Below are 13,539 nucleotides of genomic sequence, written 5' to 3' on the forward strand. Positions count from 1 at the left end.
TACACTGTCAAAATAACGCGGCATTAATTCTCGATTAACGTTAGTTTGCTGCTTTACGTAATTACAATCGCGATGACTTCTCTTTTTATTCGCCATGCATCATCGCGCTGTCTCGTTATCCTCGCGTTTCAATCTGGTGACGCTTGACAGGACCATTTCGCCGTGATGCACGGTCGTTTTCCAATAACGATATCGCGCCCCTCAATCCGAGATGAGCAACATTCTAGTCGCCCGCGGAGCTACCGAAAGCATTGTAGCGGAAATCTCCTTACCGCAACGACACTCCCCGGTTTTCAACCCTTCTTTCTTTCTCTTCTTCTATTTTTCAATCGTTACCATCGCCTGAAACTCCAGTTTCACCCTTTCGCGTTTTCCCCGCCCCATTTGCCAGGCTCCCCGACAACGCTTTACCGCGACGGTACGCCGACTGTTAATTGGCAAGAATAATTAATTAGCTGCCGCATGGGGACAATATGGTAATATGTCGAGGGGCGGAAAAGAGAAAGAGAGAAAGGGAAAATTAGCGTCGAAAATTGAATATAATAAATAAAATATGTGATAATGTTCATGATTTAATTAAAAGCTTTCGTATTTCTACGATGCGTAAGTCTAATGCGTAATGTAAAAATTATGTTGTGTTGCATTTTCCTGGAATTGTGCGTTGGAAATAATAATATACGAGGCGGATAGCCTTTTATTACATTGAAAAGCGGATCGCTATGCAATGCGTTATTGTTCCAGCTACGCACGAAATTTATAAAGACAGATTACGAAGATAGATTACGAAGATTATTTCGTGCACGGAGGTGATTATAAAAGCTTTTATAATTATAATAGCTCTCGCGGTACTGTTTGCGTCTGCTTCAAAATTATTATTGCTCATCTTTAACAGGAATTATATCTATCTCATACAATTACGTTAATATATGATTTAATAAAGAAAACAATTTGCCGATGACATTTGGAGAACAGAAGGTATTGTGTAAATATAATTACTTTGCAAAATTAGGTTAACGTAACGATCATATATGTCATAAACAGATCGTAGATTGTTATATCGTATCGCGTTATATGAAGAATCGATTTCAACGAACGAAATTGGTCGCGAGAGGCTTTCGTCCGGAAAACAAGTCGCGAATATCTTCGATCGCGCGGACTCACGGAACAAGGCGGTATGAATGGCTATACCTCTGTCAGATGGAAGCTTAACAGCCCCGTGCACGATCTCGATGTCACCAAGCAAACCGTGGAGAACGCAGAGAGTCGTGCACGCCTTCAGATAAAGACCAGCGCTTCGAAACTGTCCCGTGGAAATAACCGGCAATATGCACAGGCCTTACATTGTCAAGCGGACGAGCTGTGCCAACGGTGGGGTAATCAATACTTGTTAACGATATTAAGTGCTAGACAGCTTTAATCGCACGTCCCACTTCATATTTCATGACTTTTGATTAGCTCGGCTAATTTGACGCGGGCGTGACGCCAGTCTTGAGGGTCCGCGAATAATTACAGAATCGATCGCCGTTTTTGGGGTTACATCAAAAGCGCATTAACCTCTGACTTGCTTCCTTTTTCCCCCCTTTTTCTCTAATGAGAGTCTAAACACCGGTCGTTTTCTTAATAATATTATCGTTTATTCTGGAGAGATTTCGCGTGACTGTATTGAATCACGTACGCGCGTATAACAATGAGGGAGGAAAAGCTATTGTACTGCCTCGACGTCCTGTAATTTTCAACTGGAAATTGGATCTGTACACATAAATGTGTAGAGTGATCATGGTATATTCCTATTAACTTAGTTACGTCAAAAGTGCCAATATTTTATAGATTGATTGACATGTATAAGCAATGAAAAAAATTCTATGAGGAAAGAAAACTTTTTATCTTATATATATATAATTTTTTTCTAAAAATTGACTAAAGAAAGTATTTAGTTTGTCTATTGCAATTGTTCTTCAATTACATTTTTATTTTAAGTATCACGTGTTTTAAAATTAATAATTGCATCGTTTAATCTATTATTAATATTTTGAGCAAAAATATTGATAAATATTTTCGTTAACTACGTGAATTTATCGGATGTTGTAGCAAGGTGAATTTGTTATCGGTAAAACACAGCATAACTTTGCCACATTGAATTTTAAATTTAGAGCTCATTGTAATAACTTATCATTATTGTCGCTAAAGTATAAGCATTTTAGCAACGTTTCAGAAAAATAGGTTATGGGGAATATCGGAAATGTTATCAATACGTCTCGTTTCTCTGAAAGAACATTCAACGAATATCTCTTTACAAACGACCGATATTTAGTTTTTGCGGACAGCTATGGGCGTTTTAATTCTACAAATAGATTTCCTCTCTCCTCGATTTAAAAAATCGTCAAACACCCTGCGGCTTAATTCCTGTGTCAATAAAATAGATGCTTTTTTTTGCATGATCTTACAGCATTATAGCAACATAAAACGTTATTAAGTCACACTTTTACCGAAAGTTTTATTTCTACATAAATGTATAAATATCGAGTGATCTATCCAAATCAAATAACTTATCCAATTGTTAAATATACTTGTAGAAGTAATTATTTATATATTAAGTATCTTTATATAAATAACATTTTTATATTAAAGCGCAATTATTAAATCCTACTTTGGGGGGACAATATTTATTAATAATGTAATATTTGTTTAATAATTTTTTAAATATTTAAACATTTTATCAAATCGCTTTTATACGATTTTACCACGAGGGATTAATGATGAAAGCTTAATGACAAGAGTATAATAATTAATGAGTACCTAAAAATTCACAATGAATTGCACAGTGGCGAGTACGAGTCGGCACTGGTGTTATATCATCGAGCATCTATTGTGTGTCCGCACGACAGCAGCCACAGTGTAGCAGCGCGACGCATCGCGGCAACAATAAGCTCGTGGAATAATTCGGAAAAAAGTTCAGCGAGGGATAATGCAATTTCGAGGGTGACTTCAAGTCACGAGAATGCGGCACTCAAAGCGTGTGATGCTACGAAGTCTTTTGATAATCTATCGATTATTCCGGATGTCCTCAAGTAAAAATAGATGAATTAGCTTATATAGATGATATATCTGCAAGATATTCCAAAAACGCAGATTATAATTAATTTTACAGATTTCTTTACAAATTTTTTAAAGCTGATATTCTATTAGTTTAATCTTTTGACATTCAAGATTAATTACAGCAATTACATTTTGAAATAAAATTTTAATTAACATTAAAGTTAAGAAAAAATAAGATTTCCTTCGATTTAAAGTAAATAATGGGGTGGTGCTATTTAATTGCACTTTGGAAATAATTAGTTTGACGATAAGCCTTTATCTTTGATGATTTAAAACTTGAATAATATTAAGTGTATCGATGCTTCGATCAAAGGATTTTTCTATCCCTCTTCAGATATCTCGATAGCCGCAAGAAGACTTCTTACAAAATTTCCTCACCGTTGACCTCCAAACTAATTCGATGCAGAACGATGTTGGAGCACGTCAATAGTCGCGCCAACGCCATGCTGAAGAATTTAAAAGTTTATTTCAACGCTGGTAAATTGAAGATTTCCCTAAGACTCGCCGAGGATTTGCTAAGATTATCTTCTGGCTTGGAGGATTCTTGCCGGTATAGAATCCCGGCGTACCGATACTTATCTCTGATCCACACGGCCTTGGGAAGACACGATCGAGCGTGCAGTAACGTCGCTATGATGGTGCGGCTGTCGAAGAACACTAACGACGTCGTTCTGCTGTCGCACGCTCTTGTGACGCTGGGCAAGGTGCATCTCAGCTTCGGCCATCTGGAAGTCGCCGCACGCGCCTTAGAAAATCTATCAATCCACGTCGATCATCCAGTGCCGCGAGCCTGGGTGCACCACGAGATTGGACGCTGCCATTTGGAGACGGGGAAGTACGTCAAGGCGTTGCGCAAGGCGATGCAGTGTCGGGAATGCGCGGAGGAGGCGAACTCGAAGAAGTGGACCTTCCACGCCGACCTGCTGCGGGCGCAGTGCCTGGCGATGCTGGGTCGTTTTGCCGGTGATGACTCTATTTCTCAAACTGTCGTTCCAAGTCTTTTCGAGAACATCCCTTTCTTCTTCTTGGTTCAATTTCTTAGCCGAACGAGTCCTCTGCGCGAACAAAATTGCGATGCGCCGCTGCCAGAGATATCACATATCTCTCTTTTTTGTTGAAATTTCAGCGAAGTTTTCGAAAACCGACTTCTAACCTTTGGAATTTTTCCAGAGTATAATATTGCGTTGTGGTCTTTCGTCATTTTTGTTCCACCAAAAAAATAACGCACAATTTTCCACAATTTTACGTTTTATTTTAATTGCTCGAAAAAAATATATCTAAAACGTTTGGTTTTAGATATATTTTTTTCGACGTGGTTATATCAGAATTGTGTGACTAAGCTACAAAAAAGAAAAGACGAGAGGAAAAGGAAGCAGGGTGAGAAATATAACACTTTTCTCTGACGTATACGCTGACGTTTTTATCACGAGGAATTTTTATTCCTCTGTGTCTGTGAGAAAGTGTAAAAATGTAGACCACGGTGAAATATCTGTAAATAACTAAAATATTCAAATTGCAGTAAAAAAGTACGAAAAAACTATTTTAGGAATGAGATCAAATTAATACATATACATATGTATATACCTTGAAATTTTTAAAAATTTAGTTTAATATATTTGAATACATTATTTAATCGCTTCACTAAAATTATGAAATGATTTAAAAAACGTTAGATCCGACGTTTGTTTAGGTACGAATAAAATGTTCGAACAAAATTATGGAAAGAAAGTTTAGTACACGATCATCTCTAATAGTAAGATGAGCTCTGCTTCACACAGAAGCCCTCGAGGAGCTGCAAATCGCCGCAAAGATCAGCGAGGAGGAGGGTGACACGCCAACGCTGTCTTACATTCGAGATCTAATCGAACAGCTGAATCGTGCTCTGCGTGAAGTCACGTTCGGCGAGGATCGATGCTATGAAGGTATTCTTCGAAGGTTATCGCCGCGACGCGAAGAACCAGGACTATTCGAAGGGGATGAGGCGATAACAAGTTCAAGAATTAGGAGAACGGCGCGCAGCAAGGACAACGACGCTTTAACACCGTCATTCTACTCCGACTGTCTGGAGGACGAGATCCTCGATCGTCGCGAGATAGGTATTACTTACGGGAAAGATTTATTGAGAGGATTCCAAACTTTTTGTATCCGTCGAGAAATTTAGAAATATTGTTTGAAAAAGCAACCCACGGATAAACTAGAGTCTATTATTTTTAAAAGTAATATATGCAACCAAGTAAACTTTTTGGAAAAAGTCTAAAAATTATTTGAAGAATCATAAGAATATTGAGTTCTGTTTTTCGAGTCCGTAAGCTAATCTTATCACTATGTAGAATCCCGCATTTATTCTACGTGAGATGAAAATAACTATATTTTTATTTCTTTTATTAAATAACTTATTTAATATCGTTACATTGTCAAAAAGCTGTTACTTAAATCAAAGCTTCAAATTTTAATCAATTATGACATTAATGCAGAGTCGAACTCAAGTTCGTTGGACAGTGCCACGTCCTGCAGAAGCAAAAGGACTAACTTGACGTACGTGATCGACTCTCTTACGGACGTTTCATACAGAGGCAAGCTCGACGGAATGAGAATATGCGACGACGAACTTTTGTCACGCGAGTCGCACATGACGTTCCGAACGTGTTACAAAGAGTCCAGCCACTTCATCGACAAAGACAAAACATCGGTCTCTTTAAAACAACCAATCGCGACGTGCTCTAGTATTAATGTCGAAACGAGCGGCGGACAAGCTGAATGCAAGACATTTAGGATTTCAAGATCTTGCGAGGACGAACGATGTAACTTTGACACTGTTATTGACAAAACGCGCCACGACACCGTCGCTGGAACATCGCGCGGCCATTTATCACTCGAAGAAATGAAAAACCGAAACAACGATGAGGAATCCTTCGTTCGCGAAGTGTTTTCCAGTTTCAAAGTATCAACCTAAAGACTCTTAGAACTAAGGGAGGATGTTCGGAATTACGCTACAATAAAATTATGACAAAAAATCAAAAGGGGTATGTCGTATATAGCAGATACATTGCACACACACACACACACAATCAAGCACAACAAAAAAAATCTTTAACTTTCCTACTCTTTTTATAACTTTGAAACTCAATTATTGATCATGACGGAAAACGATCGATCGCTATAATAAATCGGAAATAGGACAAAAACAATTTGTGAACTGTCTGTCGCTATCTATCACATCGCGCGAGTTGAGTGCGTTTCTCTCTTTTTTTTTAATAGTCATGTCTGATTGCATAGCGTCCATCCAGTGCGCATCAAGTCGTGCTTTATTCATTCGTTTGAAGTGTATTGTGTGTAATTGTGCATCGCCGAATGAAATGCCAGAAGACCATAGTCGTCCGTTAATGAGAGCGCGCGATCATAATTAGCTGTGTTTTCTCCTGTTCGTATTCGTATTTAACAAACTTCGAAATGTGAAATTGAAGCAGTGATATAATACGATGAACAACCTCTACCATTTACTACTCTATTATCTGTTCGCTTCTTTTTATCTTTTTTTTTTGCAACAATTTAATATTGCACAATTCTTCAATCTCTTTTTTGTAAAAAAAATAATTGACTATTCTGCGCTAGTTCAAATTGAATTTTCGTCAAGTTTGCAAATAAAAGAAAAAAATATTTAATGTTTATGCGATAACTGTATATCATGGAATGACATCATAAATATTATTGGTATTTCTATGCATCTGCGTTAATATTTATTTATATATTTTTAAAACAGTTTTTTATATATTCGGATATATATAGTTCGGAACGACATTGTTTTAAAACGCAATCATTCAAAATGTGTACCTATGTGCTACAAAGCGTTTAAATTATAAAAAGTCAGCTGTGTAAAATCATTGTGCGATAAAACCAGCACGAATCGCGGAAACGAATGAGTTTATTTAAACGCGTTTATCGCGCTCGTGAAGATATATGTACCTGTGTATACCCCACCAAAATTGAACCGAATTCGATGTCAAAGGGTGAAGCGGCGTGGAAGTATCAGAGCGCCGACGAGCAATCCACGCGTGTAGGCGTGACAGCTCGTCTGCGTAGCATGTAAAATATGAAAAGAACGGAGAAAAATACGATGGTGAGGAAGAGGAGAGGAGAGTGCGAGGTTCTAAAAGCTACCTGTTGAGCTATCTACGTGTTCTCGGCAGGCCTCTTTGTCGAGCTGCCAAGATGGCGAAGAAAATAAGTCGGGGCACGCGAGAGTTCACAATATGCGAAACCGCAATTGCGACCTCAGCTGTGGGTTCAAGTTGCAACTAAAGCTGCATATTTCAAAACTCTGTAATAAACTAATTTTATTTTCAGGCGAGATTGAAACACTTTAAATTTATGTTACGCGATGTAAAACAAAACTCCAGCGTTATATATTGCATAAAATTGCTCCGTTAAAAATTATCGCGGTACGAAAATATAATATCTCGAATATCATAAAATAATATTCTTAGAAAATTAATAAAATAAAATAAAATTTTGTACTAATCAAACATTTATAAAATTAAATCTTAAAAGAAGTTAAACTAATGCGAATAATTGACGGAAAATTGTAATGGCATTGTAAATTGTAATAAAATTTGAGAGAGAAAGAAAGAGAGAGAATTTATTTTGAATAATTGTTATCAAAAAATGCAATCAGAAATCTGGGACACTTTGTACATTATTCGCTTGTACAAAATTGCATTTCTGAATTTCTAGAAAAATTAAAAAAAGTCAGACACAATAGTCTGATTTCTGTAGACAAGAAATCCTCTCGTTGTTATTCAATTCGCATACGTTGTACAAATAGTGACGTCTCGGTCTACACGCGATTTGTCCTGACTCAAGTGGAAAAAACCAAGTACTGGGTCGTATGAATAAAATGCAATCACTCTTGCTTATTGCAGAAACTGCTGCTGAATGTAAATAAATGTTGAACATTTGTTCAGAGCGCTTATCTTTAAGAAAATTATAAAATAAACGCTTTTGTAAGTAACAAGTTGTAACAAATGTAAATGTTGTAGAAACATGCGAGTAGAAGAAAGCATTTAATGCTAAACTTGCGGGTACGCGTCACGGAAGATGTTTAACATCGACTGCCTCGCAAAAAGTAAAGAATTATTCGTAGAGTACAGTTTTGCCTTGTACATTTACCTTGAAATAAATGCCTTTTACTCTTATCTTCTCCCCCTCTCCTCAGAGAATACTCTTTCTTATCTACGTGACTCACTATATAAAATCAGATTCTGCCGTCCTTCCGCACGAATGCGCACGACCACCGTAGAGGAAATGTATCAACTGAAAGCCAACAATAGTTTTGTTAAAACAACCTCGTTCGAAAGTGCCGACAAATTAGTCGAGTAGGGCAATTCTCAAAAGCGTTCCCATTTTCCACTTATTCCTCCAATTCGCGTGCTAAATCCAACGGCGTACAATAAATCCCCATTAACCCCCGCCGAGTTTTATTTTAATCACCGACACGTGTGGCTGCTTAGACTGACCGATGTTCTCCAGGTCGGATTTAATCAACTGATTTTTCTTCTCTTCCTCACAACGAGTTTCATCGTAACAAGCGCGGCAACGGGGGAATCATTTCGCGAGAAGAAGGGACCTCCCGGCTTCATTTTGCGAATGCGGTTAAAACCATCTCTTCAACTTTAACCCGCCGGTCGGGAATGTGCGCCATCCCTTGCACAGCGTGTATCTCAAACTCCGAGATTCCGAGTTTCTTGTTAACTCGTTCTGGCGGAATTTAATCATGTCCGTAAAGAACAATGAACGTATATTACTTTAACTTCGGATTAAAAGAAATTATCATGTCTTGTTAAAAATATAACAGTGACGTATCGAAACTCTTTCAAGAGTTAAATAGAATGCCTTTATCACCCTTGCAGCCATTTCGAATTTTATTGCTATGCAGCAGTGAGCGCGTGTTCTACACGCAAAATTGATATGGAGGATTTAGCTATAATATATTTTCCTATTGATGGCTAAAGCTGGAATCTGGAAGCTGGAATAAATGGAATCTCAACTCTAGAGAGATTTATGAAAATCTTATATTATACTAAACTTTTTGTGGTTGCCTATTTTTATTCACTGCAAGTTCCTATATGTCGCGCCGTTCTTATATCGGCCGTATTTCATTGTCAAGATATCGAAATGTCTGCGGTCAAAACTATTTTTGCCATTGGGTTCCGTTACCGCCGCATGAATTATGGCTGCAATTCAGATACAGTAGTTCGATATTGTAAGATACGTGTAACAAGTTTTCTCTTTCACGTATGTTTTTGGATTGCCTATTATACGCTCGATCATACAACAGAAACAAAAGAAAGGAAAATAAATAAAGGATTGCTTTTTGTAAGACTTTTGATATTTCTGTAAAATATAACAATAAATTATAATTGTTTATTATGCAGTTAGGTAATCAAAAAATTTGAATAAAATAGTAACAAAATAATATATTAGGCAAACAAGTGCAAGCATGAAATAATAATAAAATAATGTAACACGCTCAATGCTGCATACCGACAAAAATCGAAATAACTGAAAGATTGATAAAGGCATTTTATTTAACTTTTGAAAGTTTTCTTTTAATACAAATTTGCCATTTATATATTTTTAACAAGACACAATAATTTCTTTTCGTCCAAAGCTAAAATAATACGTTTATTGTTCTTTACGGACATATAGTATGTTGATATTAATATTTTCAGGCTGGGTATTAGATATGTGTCCGCAGTAGTAAAATTCTACAATCGTTATGTCGGTTGTGCCGCGATACGATTTAATGGGACGCGAAAAACAGAAACAATAGTTCGAATAAGTCTCTTGGTTATGTTTGGCGTTAGAATAATTCATCTGTGGCTTTTACGCGAGCTTTCCGAAACATTAACTTTTACTCTTATCTACGACTGCCACGCGGAAGATAGAAGACTTCGTAGCAGCTAAATCGATTTTTGAAGATGCGCCGGTCTGCGAGCGCATGCTGGAACTCCGATAGAACAAAGAAAGATAGAGTCTGCGGGCAGAGGGAGTCACGATAAAACGTGTAGAGTGATGCGATTAAACCGCGTTAATCTAAATCTTTATCACTGTTCTATCCGACAACTCTATTAAAAGCTGTAATCGACATCGTATTACATAGAAAATCAGTGAATTTCCGACTCCGTTATAAAACCTTCGCAGACATTATCACAGAAAGAAGAAGATCGTAAGAAGTTTTTCAAGTATTTAAATAAAATCATGTCAGAGGGAATCGAATAAGTAAAATAAGTAGAAAATGATACGCTATGGCCAGATCCATTCTTGCGTACTCAGCGTCCAGAAATTGCCGCGTTGATTTTAATAAGCTTAAATATTAAGCAAAGATAGCGTTTTATGAGCAATAATTTTGCTCTTATCGTAAAATGTTACATAAAACTTCAACAAAAGCGCGGAAAAGTAGTTTTATTTACTCAGTGTCAATTAACAACGAGCGAATCATACAAACGCTATTGGCGTTAATTAAATCTTAATTCTTCATGCATTTTAATGTTGTGGTTTGGTTTTTCTTTCATATCGAGAGACAGTAATTAAAAACTAATTGTACGCTGCACCTGTCGCAGATTTCCGTTTACAGTTTATAGTAGAAACGGGTCAAAATGTAAAATGATCGAAGTCGCTCGTTCCGTTTTCTAGTTCAAACGATCGCGAGAATAACGCCACGGATAACGCAACGAAGCATCCATTAGCAATGATTGATAAATGCGATGTCATAACTTTTATATATACGTTTCACGTGACATGTACAACTGAAAATATTAGAAAAAAATATCAAGGTATTTGTGATATCTATTAAATAGTATATCTATTTGCATTTATATACATATTTGCACAAAATAAATAGAATCTAAAATTTCTTTGTTGCGCGATCTCTATATCAATAGAGAAAGAAATGAATCTGTAACAATCTGTACGAAAATCATAAAAAAGAAATGAGAGGCAAAGAAGCGTTCATAGTTTTAGATTGAGTCTCACGATTTATCAGCACCGTAAGAAGTAGAAAGGTGAGTGCGATTCATTTAGCTTGGCTTCCGGGCAAGTGAGAATTAGCGAAAAAATCATTTGCAATCACGATCGGTTGAATTCCCGTGCTTGTCGCTTTCAGAAAGATAAATGGATTTGCAGTCGACTTGATAAGTCCATTGTTGATCATGTTAAGTGACACCAATTTGTCCGTTATAATCGCCGTTGTCGAGAATCTCGCAGGATAATCGACGCAATTCAAATTAAAATCATGAAGAACGATCTTTTCCACAAGCCATAAAAGCATAATTTCGATCAGCAAAATTACGTCGGTCGGAAAAGCGCGATGAAGTTTGGTCACGTGGATCGCCGAACTGTCGATTATTCACGAGCTGCTACAAAATGGAACTACGTAGTACTCGTTCCATATGCAAATGGGCTGCGAAACTCGGAATTACGGAAAATTTATAGATTCAAGGTGTCATCTTTTTGTGTAATGGTCGCTCTTGCGTTTGAAATTAATTTGCTGCGAGAGAAGTCCGATTAATGTTACCTTCGAGTAATGTATAATTGAATTGCTCATTTACTTTAGCGATGTACAATTAAATTGCTAAACATTTACTCACAGCATAATTATTTGCTTTTTATAATTTTTATAATAATGTCTCTTGTGCAAAATCCTTGCAATTAAAAATTATTTTAAAAAAATAAAAATAATTTGAAATTATAACTACTCGAAAATATAAATTATAAAATTGTAAAATTTATAAATCATTGAATCTCTATTTTCTTCTATCTTAACTTTCGATAATAGGCATTAGAAGTAATCAATTACAATACTGCCAACTTCGTGATCTCGCTATCAATCGCTATTAATCGGTAGCAAACACGAGTTGCTTCTTGCGGTGGCTGTAATTTACAAGTATCCAAACTATGTACGAACTACTTTCGTGCGGCTTGATCGACCGCTTGAGCAAAGTCGTGCTCCCTCGGACAAGCCGACTTTCTCGAGCGGTAAAATTGTCCGCGAATAACTTCTGACATGCCCCTATACTTGGAGATAGAAATTGAGCGAAGGAGCAAAATTGAACGAAAGGGTTCGACGTGTGAGACGTGTCGCGTCACGAGAAATTGCATCCACATTTGAAAGCTTTGAATATTTGAATAAATCTCGTGAGCGGGATTACAAAATGGTCGAATCGAATATTCCAACGTTTCAAATAAACTCAAATTTCAGACATTTGATCGTTAAATTATATTATCTGTTGGTTCGAAAGTATTTTAGAATCTCGACTTTCTTTGTTTTCAGGACATTTTCCCATTAAGTGCATCCATTGTTGAATCCATAGAATCCTTTGTTCTCAGGAAAATCCATATATTGTTTCGCATGTCGCTCGGCTATTGCTGATTCTCCGGTGTAAAGGTATCGTTAAAAGATACTGCGACCATTTTTCAAAGTGTCATCGCAGTCCGCTAAAGATACACAGTAACGTCTTTCACGGATGCTATATGCAATATACTTGGCACTTGAAGACGCTGGCTCGCGTCTTTTGATAATGAGAGATGTTTGTCGGAATTTATGAGGTTGTACGGTAGCGGAAAGAAGCGAAGTCTCATCGTCGTCGCTTATTGGATAAAAGAGAAAGATCAGCAAAGTGAACAGGAAGAAACTTGCGAAGTCGATATCGTCGGGAAATCGGGCACGAATGCCTCGTTTCCTCGACTCTCAGTTTCTCCTTGTCCAACTATTCGTTGAATTTTGTCAGGCTTGGATATAGAGATAAAGAACAATCCAGCTTTTCTATTTCTCCAAACTATTCGCTTTGTATATCTGCTCGCGAGCTATCCGCAAAAATGTCGCGTCTGAAAAGCTGATGAGGCTTCTGAAAGCCTCCAAGAGCAATCGCCTTCACCACCGATGAAAATGTTGTGTCTCCGTTTTTATTATCATCCCGAAGTGGAGGAATACACGACGCGAGAGAGAAATATGGCTCGTGCAAAAATATGAAATATACCGTGTAAAAATATGGACTGCAAGATTTTTCTTTACACGCGCCGGGAGCCTCGCACAAATGTGGCACGTGTTCCGATCGGATACCATGAAATTCAAATAACATTCCTTTAAATCCATTCGAGTAAAGGGATCTATGAAATCAGGACATCTTCGCGTGCATCATTAAAGACAGCCGCGTAAAGACAGTAGAGCTAACGAATTCTGGCTCGCTCACAAATTCAGTAGCGTTAGAAATTTATATGCAACGTCTCGTTGCTTCGCAGAGCTACTAGGTTGCGCATCATTAAATGAGATAAGAAACTAAGTAATGTGAATTTGATTTAAAGAAGAGATGATAAAGCGCGAGTGCCGCGCCGCGTGAAAAACTGAATCATATATAATCTGAAACTGACTGTGATATTTATTTTAAA

The 13,539-nt window shown here is 37.2% G+C and overlaps 2 protein-coding genes across 4 annotated transcripts in view; one reads left to right on the forward strand and one right to left on the reverse strand.

Annotated features, from left to right (window-relative positions):
- LOC139813198 (uncharacterized) overlaps positions 1 to 13,539 on the reverse strand; it is an 87,173-nt gene that overhangs the window by 14,646 nt on the left and 58,988 nt on the right. The window contains exon 1 of one of the 3 annotated variants that reach the window (XM_071778573.1): positions 1,189 to 1,299. The exons of the other annotated variants lie outside the window; for them this stretch is intronic. The gene's annotated coding sequence lies outside the window, so the exon portion shown is untranslated. Of the gene's footprint in view, positions 1 to 1,188; positions 1,300 to 13,539 lie in introns of those variants that run through there. 3 annotated transcript variants of the gene reach the window in all.
- LOC139813405 (uncharacterized) lies at positions 3,387 to 6,142 on the forward strand (the record flags this gene model as incomplete). The annotated part of the gene is made up of 3 exons (XM_071778903.1): positions 3,387 to 4,059; positions 4,875 to 5,192; positions 5,571 to 6,142. Coding segments are annotated over 3 exons (1,470 nt in total), but the record flags the coding sequence as incomplete, so codon positions are not given.

The sequence above is a fragment of the Temnothorax longispinosus genome, chromosome 5, assembly GCF_030848805.1.
Source record: "Temnothorax longispinosus isolate EJ_2023e chromosome 5, Tlon_JGU_v1, whole genome shotgun sequence".
NCBI classification, from domain to species: domain Eukaryota; kingdom Metazoa; phylum Arthropoda; class Insecta; order Hymenoptera; family Formicidae; genus Temnothorax; species Temnothorax longispinosus.